Below are 12,440 nucleotides of genomic sequence, written 5' to 3'. Positions count from 1 at the left end.
GATTGCACGCGAGCGGTGCCCGTGTGGTTATCACGATACAAAATGCTGCTTAATCCAGGAAAATCGGAGGTTTTGCTGGTTGACACTTGGGCTCAGGTGAAAAAAATGTGGGAGCAGTAGGAGTAGTGGTTGCAGACTCCAGGATTCAGTTTGTACTCATCTAAAGAGCCTCGGCACCATACTCAACCAGAATGTCATTTGATCACCACATGCAAAATATCGTCAGGTCCTGCCATTTTCATATCAAGGCTCTAAAGACACATTCGGCCACTATTGAGTTGTGACATAGCCAACACAGTGGCATGTAGCATAGTATCGACAATGCTTGATTATTGCAACTTACTACTGTACAGGACGTCTGGCAAATACATTAGCGTGTACAAAATAATTTTGCACGTGTCGTGACGGGGACTGCAAGATCCGACCATGTCCGTCCGGTGCTCGCTGAGCTGCATTGGCTTTCGGTTGCTAAATGAATACATTATGAGGTTGCACTCCTTACACACAAAGTGCTTGCCACAAATGAACCACAATACCTTGCTGATCTCATCAAAGAGCATAAACCATCACACAAAGTCCGGACATTCTAGCAGTGGCATTTCGCTAACTATCAAACAAAGACTGTCACTGCATCGCGCGTTTTCAGATGCGCTTCTGCAGCCATCCAGAACGCTTTTACTTCCGATATTAGGAAGTGACTAGAGGTATGCACTTTCTTTTATCTAGATTGAAACCGATTTCTTTAGAACTGTTTTTCGTGTTTAGGTTGTTGTCCTTCCCCCTGCACCTCCAATTCGCACAGTTGGATACGTATGGTGCGAAATAAGTTCAACATTCATCAATGCATACACCTCACCACACAAACAGGGTCCTCACCACACAAAAGGGGACCTCACTTAACAAAAAGGGTCCTCACCACATACACAGGAATTCTCATCACACACAAAGGGGCCCTCACCACACAAACAGGGGTCCTCACGACACACAGGGGTATGCAATTTATTCTCTCATGGCGCTCTAACGCTCCTGTAATCCCTAAACCCAAAACAACAACCCTAAAGCCAACTCCATCCCAAAACCTAACTCCAACTCTAAACCTAATCCTAACTCTATCCCCAATAATAACCATAACCAACCCCAACTCTATCAACACTCTCCCCAACCCTCACACTAACATTATCCTCAACTCTATCTTCAACTATAACCCCAACTACAGCCCTAACCCGAACCCGAACCCCCTAAGTCCCTTGCCCCCCCACATTGCCCCAAGTTCCAGCTCCTGTGTCTCTCACACATCTCCATCTGCACGCCCGCCCTGCGCAACCCCCCCATATTTCCCCCATCCTACCCCCCACAGTGCCACCCCCCACACACCTCGTTGTCAGTGCCCACGTCGATGCACACCGGCAGGCAGCACTCGGGGCGGATGCCGGCGCAGGCTGTGTAGAGGCAGAGCTTCCCCACGGGGATGCCCATTCCGTACACACCCAGGTCTCCCAGGCCCAGAATGCGCTCACCGTCCGTAACCACGATTGCCTGCCGCCACAATACGGCCGGGAACAACCACGATGATGATGGCAAAAAGATGATAAAATAGCATTCAGCAATACGACCACCACCGTAACCACCAAAACCATGACCACCATAACCACTTGCATCATCACCACCATATCCCAACACCACCACCATAACAACAAGCACTATAACCACTACCATAACCACTACTACCACCACCACATCCACCCCACCACCACGAGATACACCCCCACCACCATTAACAATAACAGCAGCTGCCATTCTCCTGTGCAAGAAACTGATGTACCTTGAGGCCCCATGCAGTGCAAATGCTCGCTTACAGGAAGTCACAGGACAGACCCAGGTGACATGGGTTGACTGACTGAGATGATTGGCAGCTGCACCAGCTGTGCCCCCTACTGTGCCAACTTGCTGTATAACCAATGCCGACATGAGCCAGTCCTGAACCTCACCCATTTCCCTTAGCATCAGGAGGGGGGAGATGATACCAACCCCACCTGCAAGCGATTTCCAGTTGCTACTGTGGGCTTGAATGGGGTCCTAGGTGCACACCGACTACCGCAGTGGAAGAATGGCAGGTGCATCTTACACATGACATTCCGATGGTCAGTGGGTAGATCAGCTCCACGGTAGGTCCTGGTGTCAATGACATGAGCCGCGGACCGGTACTGGTCCGTGGCCTGTTAGGAACCGGGCCGCACAGCAGGAGGTGAGCGGTGAGTTCGCGCGTGGCCCGCCCATTATTTAATTTACCACTTCCGTCCGCGCCTCTTTCCCACACTGCGCACTTGTCTCAGTCACAGTTTTGGTAAGTCCACAAGCTAACCCTAGCCAAAATGAGTAAAAAACAAACGTCGCTGGAGAGCTTCTATTAAAAAGGAGAAAAGACCCAATGATGAACCCCCCCCCCCCCCCCCCGGTCCGTGAAAAAATTGTCTTCCACGAAACTGGTCCCTGGTGCCAAAAAGGCAGATTTTATTGCTTGAACCCGACATACATCCATGATGTTGTGTGGTTATGCCGATGCAGGAACATCATGTTGAAAATTACAAGCCATGGGCTGCACAAAAGTCTAGCAGCCCGCTACTGTTATTATTGAGCTGATCTAGCCCATGCCTTCCAATTGTAATAAAGGACTCGATCCTGGGTCTGTCTCCGTTGTCCTTTATTCGGGTTCTTACACTTTTCCCACACGGCCCTTGCTCAGAGCTCTCCCCTTGGCAGCTCCATAGCTGCTCTCGCTCCCGTAGCCTCCACACGTCTGCAGCTCCGCTGCAGATCCCCTGTGCAGTCCTCCGGCTGCCCTCACTGCAGCTCCACCGCTGCCCTCACTGCAGCTCCACCGCTGCCCGTCGTTCCTCCACGCTTGGTCACCGCTGGCCGACGATGCCAAGTCTTACTCCCCCGTGTGTGTGGCGATCTCGCCACTCCTCGACCTCCGCCCTGCGTGGCCTCACTCTAACTCTGTCTCCCACACTCTCCCGTTTCTTCCGGTATCTCTCCCTTAAGACCTCACCCCTCTCTCACACGTGACCTAACTCCTCCCCCCCATGACGTCATATCCGCGAAGCCGTTTACGCCCGCATTACACCACCCTCCCCCGTAGAGAAAATCCAGCCGACCTCGGCTGAACAATAACGAGACAAGTAATGCGAGCGAACACAACCATCACACATTCAAGGACAACGAAGCATACAATAAATATAACAACAACAACAAAACACAACAGTAAAATTTAACGAAATGTAAGGGACTTTGAGCGCGTTCGGGTCGCCGGTCCGTCCCGGACGGGCGGCGGCCCTCCTGCAGACCGGGAACGTGACGAGGTTTTAGGAGCGACAGGATGAAGTCCTCCTGTCGCTATTGGAGGCCCGTCAACGTCCCGGTCCCGTGTCCCTGAAGGCCCAGCGTCGGGGGTGCGTCGCGATCGTGTCTGCGACGGGGTCGGAAGGGCGGCGGGGCTCGGAGTCCCCGCAGCCGTGGTAGGCACACCCCGAGCAGAGTCTCCTGTCTCCAGCAATGTCACGGCCGGCTTGTCTGTAAAAGGCACGACAGGCGCTCTTGCAAGGTCAACAGGCACAGGCAAGGGTGAGTCGGCAGCCACAGACCCCGGCAAGGCAACATCGGGAGATGACGCATCGTCTCGAGGGGCCACATATGGTTTCAAGCGCGACGTGTGAACGAACCAACGCCGAGATCCAAACCGAACACGCGCAGACTGTGGGTTGGGAACCTCGATGAGGCGGACCGGCCCTTGCCATGGTTTGTGTAATTTAGGAGAGGTACCTGGCCGCACCTGCGGGCAATGGAGCCAGGCCATGTCCCCCACCTTCCAGGGGCACTCCCCCTTCGAGCGTCGAGCACACCGCTCGTTCCGGGCCTGGGCTTTGGCAGTAGCCATGCGGGCCCCCTCCCGTGCCTCAGTAACCCGGCGAACGGTATCCCGAATGTAATCAGGAAGAGGCTTAGCAGGTCCCCTCACTCCAGTTCCCAACTGCACATCCATTGGCGGCACGTTCTCGCGACCGTACATAAGGAAAAACGGCGAATATCCTGTAGCCGCATGCGGCGTCATTCGGTATGCCGAAAGTACCCCAGGGATATGTTTGCATATCCCTGGGTTAGGGTTAGGGTTTTTCACTCACGGTGTGACACAACATTGCGGACAATGTCTGATTCAGCTGTTCGACCATACCATCCGTTTGCGGATGGTAGGGAGATGTCCGTATCTTTTTAGTTCCAAGAGCCGCGCACACCTCCCCCAACAATTTAGAAGAAAAATGATGGCCTTGGTCTGTGAGGAGCCTCTCCGGCGCCCCCTTGTCCATAACGTACCCGAATAGAAAGGCGTCTGTGATAGACGCCGCTAACTGGTCAGGCAAAGGCCAGGCCATCGGCCAGCGGGAGAGGTACTCCACCCCAACTAGCAAGTATTTATTTCCCTTAGCGGATGGCGGAAAGGGTCCCAAAATGTCCAACGCCACCAATTCGTTAACTCTAGACACCTGAATAAACTGTATGGGCGGCACATATGGTTGTTTAGGTGGTTTTCGCCGGGCACAATCGGGACACGCGCGAACGTGACCGACGACATCCGTTGTCATGCCATGCCAAAAATAGTCTCGCTGCAGCGTCAATAGGGTCTTCTGCACCCCCAGATGTAAAAGCGTGTCCCCATGCAGAGTCCTAATCAACTCGTACCGCAAGGATGCCGGTACAACCAGACGCCAGCGTTCCTGTAACCCTTCCCTCCACATCAGCAGACCATCGCGGAGAGCGGTTTCCGGCATACCCCCCGTACCCAGTCCCCCACTCTTCTTCGCAGTCCGATTCCGTAACGAGACCAATGAACCATCCAACATTTGTTCCCGAATCCACACAGCCCTTGGAAGATTCAGAATCCCATCAGCCGGTCCCGGCTCCTTTGGAGCTTCAGGCACGTCGACCGCCAACGCAACAGGCTGAGGGGGTTGCTGAATCGGCGCACATCTATGCGTCCCCGACGCGCACGCGCAAGGGGATCGCTGCGGCAACCTAGAAAGCGCGTCCGCATTCGCGTGACGCACCCCCTTCCGATGGTGAATTTGGAAGGAAAATTCTTGCAGCGTGTCCAACTACCGCGCCAACTGGCCGGATGGTTGGTCCATCTTAAGAGCATACTGCAAGGCCGCATGATCCGTGCGAACAATAAACGAACGACCGTAGAGATACGGTCGAAATTGGCGGAGAAAGAAAACAATAGCCAAAAGTTCCCTGCGTGTGACGCAGTAGCGAGTTTCTGCGGGAGACAAAACCCGGCTACCATACGCCACCACGCGTTCCACACCACCTTTTGATTGAGACAACACGGCCCCAATGCCCGTGTCACTCGCATCCGTATCCAGAATGAAGGGGTGATCGAAATCAGGATAATCTAACGTCGGTGCCGTAGCCAGTCGATCGCGCAGGCCCTGAAACGCCGCCTCTTCTGGCGGTCCCCAAGCAAATTTCCTTCCTTTACCCGTAAGGAGGTGCAAGGGCCTCGCGATCGTTGCGAAATCCGGAACAAACCTCCGATAGTATGAGGCAAACCCCAAAAAGCGACGTACATCCCCCACCGTGGCCGGGGTTGGCCAGTCACGGACGCATGCTGTCTTGTCCGGATCCGTGGCCACCCCGTCCGCACTTACGATGTGCCCCAAAATAGCGCACGGCCCGTTGCAGTAGGTGACATTTCTTAGGCTTAAATTTCAAATTTGCGGAACGCATCCTGGCGAACACCGCCTCCAACCGCATTAAATGCTCATCAAATGTGCGGCTGAAGACGATAATATCATCTAAATATATCAGACATGTCTCCCACTGCAACCCCGTTAACACCAACTCCATCAACCTTTGAAATGTGGCAGGGGCAGCATTCAGCCCCATCGGAAGACAATTAAATTGGAATAACCCCTGCGGCGTACGGAAAGCAGTCTTCTCCCGCGAGGGCTCGTCAAGGGTAAGCTGCCAGAATCCCGAAGAGAGATCTAGCGTTGAAAAGAACTTCGCCCCCGACAAGGCATCGAGGGAGTCGTCCATACGCGGCAGGGGGTACGCATCTGCCACAGACACTTTATTCAATTTTCGAAAGTCGACACAAAATCGCAATTTGCCATCCTTCTTTTTAACCAAAACAACAGGCGCGCCCCATGGGCTGTTAGATGTAGATATTATGTCCGCAGCCAACATGTCATCCACTGCGCCTCGAACCTGATCTCGCTCCGCCGGACTCATCCGATGCGAGTTCAACCGAATAGGGGCAGCGTCCCGTGTCAATATGATGGTAAAGCAACGAGGTGCGTCCCAAGTCCAAATCGTCGGAGCTAAACACATCAGAATAACTCAATAATAATTTACGAAGCGCACAACGTTGTTCACCGGAAAGGGAAGAATTTTCCCCACACAATTCAGCGATCCAGCGATTATCAGCGGCACCAGGACCTGAAACACCACCAACCACGACCTGGCTGCCCAGATGATCTTGTGCCGTAAACGCCGTAGTGGCATGTGCCACAACCGTACCAGCCGGCACACACACATTTTCGGTACTTGCATTAAGCACCTGCAGAAACGGCTGCTGGTCAGGCCGGACAATAGTTTGCGCCCCAACGAGCGCCGCTCCGCCCGTTATAGTGGCGGACGGCGACAACAAAATCCCAATTGCACCCTGACGACCAGGTACAGGCTTCCGATATCGCAAGGGGATAAGCATCTGTGAGCCAGGTGGAATATCAACAGATACCTCGGACAGCGCCTGCACCTGAGCGACCGGAGCAGGTCGCCCCCAGGGCGACGGTAGAAATGTAATTTTTCGCCCACCCGGTAATTCAATGCAGTTTTGATTAATTCGAATTAGAATGGGCATCTTGGCCAGGAAGTCAGTTCCCAACAAGCAAGGAACCGCGAGGGACCTCGAAATTAACACAATTCCCGAGGCCGACACTCCCCCGATAGATATTGTAGCGTTCACCTGGCCCACAATGCCCAATGCTACCCCCGTTGGCAGCGACGCAGGAATCGTAAACCGGACGCACGGCCTCAGGTGGGATGTTCAACAGATGGAAAATGACATCGCGGACGCCCCGGAATCCACTAACACACGTACGTCCACCCCTTGTATAGAACCAGGTACAGTGGACGAACCAGTAGCGGTCGCGACGACCCGCCGTGCCAATTTACGCCACTGCGTTACCGAGCGACGTGGCCCAGTCGATGGCCTCCCCCCGTTATTAAAAACACCCGGATCGCACGACAGCGGTGATGAGTGAGGTGTCAAGCCTTGCCGGGTGTCTGGTGCGCACCGACTTGCCTGTCCTGGAGGATCCTTCCGTGGCACGTCCGCTGACGAGGCCTCCTGCTGGGGCGGACCCGGGACGCGGGCCCAGCAGTCCCTGGCGTAATGGCCTTTACGGCCGCAGCAGAAGCAGTCGATGTTGTTGCGCCGCGCCGCAGGCACCCCGTCCCGACGCTCCCGTGGCGGTGGCGCAGATCGCGGCCCCGGCGTACTGCGGGCCGACCACTGAGCAGAGGCGGCTGTCAGCTCCTGCGGGCCCCCCCCCGTCAGGAACGTACACCGCCTTCTTGGGATCCCAACCCGCGGCACCTCCCTCGACGATGGGCCCCCCTGTCCACGCCGTGACTTGCTTCCAACGGCGCAGGTTGAACTGGGCATCAAGACATTTAGCGGCCGCCCGGGACGTAAGCTTTTCGTGGCCACACACCGGCATAGGAATCCCCAAATCCCGGGACAGCTCGAGCATCTTACCCAAGATGAGAGGTTCGAGCAGGTCAGGCTCCGTCTCCGGGTATGCAGCCATGGCCAACTCCAATACCGCACCCCTGTATGCCACCGGCGACTCCTCGGGTGCTCGCTGACGTTGAACAAACCGGCGATGAGCATCATCCGGTGGCTCATATGCATCTGCCATCTCGTCGAAAACTCCTCTCAATGTTTTCTTCTTCTCCGCCTTTATGGAGCGGAAGAATCTCACCGACTCGTCATCGAGAAGAGTCGGTAAAACCTCCAATGCCTCAGCGTCCGTCCACCTTGCTGAGCGTACCGCCGCCAGAAATCTGCAGGCGAAAGCACTCCAATCGCCCCCGATGGAGAATTCTTTGACGGTCGTGAGATGACGACTGCAACTCCTTGTTGCACCGTCCTCAGCCGATGACTCACCAGGCGGCATATTCAAAATGGCGTCGCATCGCAACGTGTTCAAGATGGCGGCCTCTCGCCGCGGAGAGCGCAAGATGGCGGCTTCCCGCCGTTCTTCTCCTGCCACGCCCAAGATGGCGTCTTCTTGCCGCGTGGCCAATGGCGCCGACAGCGGAGGCAAGGCAGCGACCTGCGGACCTCCATCGGCTCTCCCCAACGCCGTCCTCGGCGTGACGAGCTCGCACAATTGCGCGAGCACGATTTTCAGCGTCTCCAGCTGCGCCGCCATCTGCCTCCATCGCCAATCCGCATCCTCTGGTGCAGGCGGATCCACCGACGCGGCGACATCTTGGACTTCCGGACCCGCACTTGTTCCCGCACGGATCTCCTCCTCCATCGCAGGCAGGTCGACCGCCCGAGGAAGGTCGTCGTCGTCGGATGATGTAGCAGATGATGGCGCAGGAATATTCTTTCTTCTGAGCTGTTTTGACATGCCGTTTCACTTCTGACACCAGTGTAATAAAGGACTCGATCCTGGGTCTGTCTCCGTTGTCCTTTATTCGGGTCCTTACACTTTTCCCACACGGCCCTCGCTCAGAGCTCTCCCCTTGGCAGCTCCATAGCTGCTCTCGCTCCCGTAGCCTCCACACCTCTGCAGCTCCGCTGCAGATCCCCTGTGCAGTCCTCCGGCTGCCCTCACTGCAGCTCCACCGCTGCCCTCACTGCAGCTCCACCGCTGCCCGTCGTTCCTCCACGCTTGGTCACCGCTGGCCGACGATGCCAAGTCTTACTCCCCCGTGTGTGTGGCGATCTCGCCACTCCTCGACCTCCGCCCTGCGTGGCCTCACTCTAACTCTGTCTCCCACACTCTCCCGTCTCTTCCGGTATCTCTCCCTTAAGACCTCACCCCTCTCTCACACGTGACCTAACTCCTCCCCCCCATGACGTCATATCCGCGAAGCCGTTTACGCCCGCATTACACAATCACTCCAGCCCAGGTGTCTGTATCATTATCCACTTGGGCATTACAATCACCCAAGAGCATGACTCTATTCACTTTAGCTAGTACCTTGAACAGGAGGATATAGAAGGCATCACACTCATTAGTCTTGCTTGCATCCCTTGTTCATATTCGGTGGGGGCTTAAGCAACCACCACCACCATTCCTCTCCGCTTGTTCATGGGAGACAAGCACACAGCAGCCTGGGACTCACAGCTTTCCACAACTTGCCTCCACGCTCCCACACCCCTTTCATTCCTTTTTTTTAAAGCAATGCCACTCCCTGTTGTTTGGCAGTTTCCTGCCCCAAGCGGAGGACTGTCCACCCCTCGTGGTGACTGGAGCCAAACCAGTCCACCAGACCTCCTGTATTCCAGAGTTCCATGTGGTACCAGTCGATCTCCTGAAAGAAGAATGGCAGCCTATCCTCTGCAGCGAGAGTTCGAACATTCCACGTGGCCAACCTCCGTGTTCTGGTATTTATTGAAAAATCCCGAGTAGAGGGGTAGAGTCTGGCTCTGCCAAGAGAGGTTTTGCTAGAAGGTGTTGTGAATACCTATTCCTTTGGGAATCTCCAGCACAAGCTTAGTTTGATGTTTCCACCGTGGTATTAGGTCGAAAATAGTTCCAGGTGGAGGGGGTTACCAGCCCCTCGCACACACTGATCTAACTACATACAAAAATCCTCTGTATAACCTTACAAGAGACTGTTGGGGCAAGCGCTGTTAGCGAGTATCTATGAAGGCCGGAATGGCACACGAGGGGGTGGGTGGCCAGCACCACGCCTTTGTCTCCCTAGTGGTGATGTTTACACAACCACACCAGGTACTCATTTGAGGCCGAGTCGACCTAGGGAAGGCCAAGGATCGGTTTAGATATTCATCACCGATGTTTGCCGTTAGCGGGAATCGAACTCGGGTAATTGGGTTCGTGGCGCACAGCTCAATAACTACATACACATATTGAAAGACTTACACACCCCCCACTCACCATCACCTCCACCAGATCTACCCCACCGCTCCCACCCCCACACCACGTCACACACCCAAACACTGCACCATACACCACACACCACAATACACACACCACCACATTCACAACATACCACACACACTGCAAGCATAAAACCACCGCACAAATAACTTCACACTACCGCACTCCACCCCACACCAGTGTACAATACACTACACATATGTAATGGTGTAAATTATGCAGTAGACGAGTTGACGGAGGCAACACGTATTTATTTATAACACTCTACAGTAACAGTCAGCTATACAGCCTAGGAACACAGCCTACGGCTACGCATGCCTGACACCGGCTACGCTCTCAGGTCCTCCGGCTATGTAATTCCTAGAGGAGGCTATCTGACCCGACCTAGCCAGGGTACGGGTCCCAACCACTGGCCCATCGGACCCGGCCCTGATAAGGACGTCGGGCCAGGGGTTCCCAGGGTCTCACCACTGAGCCACACAGAGTCCCGGCCCTGATAAGGGCGGCGGGGCTAGGGGTCCCAGGGTCCTATCTAGCTTGCTCCGTCTTCCTTCTGCACTGGCTCCAACAACTCCCCGAGCTCTCTCGCGCACCGCCCTATATACCCCCCTGCCCCCGAGGGGCAGGCTATATGCGGACGTCGATGTAGCCACCCCAGGCACGGACCGTGATGTAGACACCGGCTACATAATGGCTCGTTACACCCCGGTACGTACCACCTCTACACATAGATACAAAAACGAACACAGAACCACATCACCTATGCCAGGCTAGAGACAAAGAGAAAGACCCCCATATAGGCTAAATAGAATGTTCGGGGAAAGTGCTGCTAGTGAGCACTTATGAAGCTGAGTCGACATAGGGGAGGCCAAGACACAGTTCAGATAATCGCAACTGGTGTTGACCGTGAGCGGGAATCAAACTCGGGTTGCCGGGTTCGAGCACAACGTGCGAACCATTGCGCCACCGTTCCCCCTATAACCACCACCACCGCAACCCACCACCACGACCATAACCTCCCTCACCACCATAATGACCCCCAATATGACCATAACCAGCATCATCACAACCATAACCATCACCCCCACCACCATAATCACCACCATAATAACCATCACCATCGCTTGTGTTACCTTAACTTCAGGCCGGTGCCAGTTGTCGAGGACAGAGCGGACATGGCCCTTGTCGTTGATACTGATGAATAGACCCCTGTGGGAAAGTGAATACATGGGCCGTTACTCAGGTTACCCAGGGTGCGGCGATTCAGCTGTCGCTCCACCACCACCACATCGGTAACTCTCACACGCTAATCCCGCATATCCACTCACAACAAGTCCATTCCCCAGATGGCCAAGTGGCTGAGACGTCAGAGGGCCAAGATAGCGCCACTGAAAATTAGATCCTGGTATGAATCTGGGCTTTGGCCCCGCTCAATGAAACCGTTTCCCAGTCAACAAGGGATGATGACGGGAACGTGGGTGTCCACTGAATGTGGCTCAACTTGAGCTTTGGTCGTTAAAAACCTCAGCTGGACTTCCATGTGCAAAACACCGATCTTACAGTGCAGCATGCAGGGGTGCGTGGTCCCCTCATGAGTAGGTGGCTAAACCAATGCCACATGGAGGGTGTTTCACAAGTCTGTGAAGAATGTCTTGCAAAGCCGACCTCTGGCACACAGGATTTGCGCTCTGCATTCCCGTAGCTTAGGTTATGTGCCCAATAGAAGGAGTTGTGTCGTGGCTGTCACAGCGCCCCAACCTTAACCCCCATTGTCCTTGCCCCCGTACCTCATAGTGCTGTGCTGCCACAAGCCCCACCACTACCACACTCATGTTGCCTCTCAAATTGCCATAGCTTTAGATCAGTGTTGCCAAGCCTCACGGGGAAATGCGGCAGCGCTGCCTTTAAATAAGCCAGCCCCACACCAGGCCCACACCAGCCCAAACCCATCTCTAGAGGAAGGGGTGGGGTTACAGAAGTTGAACTTCCCTGTTAATTTATGTAAATCAAAGCAAAGAGTCCAATAAGTGCAGCAGACAATACAAATGTAATGGTGCGGAAGCAGCCAAAGGCCAACTAGTTGCAAAACACACAAGTTTTACAATCACCATACCACTCATCGGTACCGCAAGTCTCATCTGTTCAGAAGTGAAACCCCAATGAGTCTCAAGTTGTATCATTTTCATGAAGTGTACATAAAATTTTTAAACATACGCGATTTGGTGGACACAACAG

The 12,440-nt window shown here is 54.5% G+C and overlaps 1 protein-coding gene across 1 annotated transcript in view; it reads right to left on the bottom strand.

Moving 5' to 3' along the window:
• ME2 (malic enzyme 2) overlaps positions 1 to 12,440 on the bottom strand; it is a 76,141-nt gene that overhangs the window by 38,927 nt on the left and 24,774 nt on the right. The window contains exons 5-6 of the mRNA XM_078879382.1: positions 11,339 to 11,414; positions 1,375 to 1,536 (exon numbers count right to left, since the gene is read on the bottom strand). Of these exons, the coding sequence (XP_078735508.1) occupies positions 1,375 to 1,536; positions 11,339 to 11,414 (238 nt within the window). The remainder of the gene's footprint in view (positions 1 to 1,374; positions 1,537 to 11,338; positions 11,415 to 12,440) is intronic.

The sequence above is a fragment of the Lampetra fluviatilis genome, chromosome 53 (assembly GCF_964198595.1).
Source record: "Lampetra fluviatilis chromosome 53, kcLamFluv1.1, whole genome shotgun sequence".
In the NCBI taxonomy this organism is placed as follows: Eukaryota; Metazoa; Chordata; class Hyperoartia; order Petromyzontiformes; family Petromyzontidae; genus Lampetra; species Lampetra fluviatilis.
This window is presented reverse-complemented; position numbering and strand designations above follow the sequence as displayed.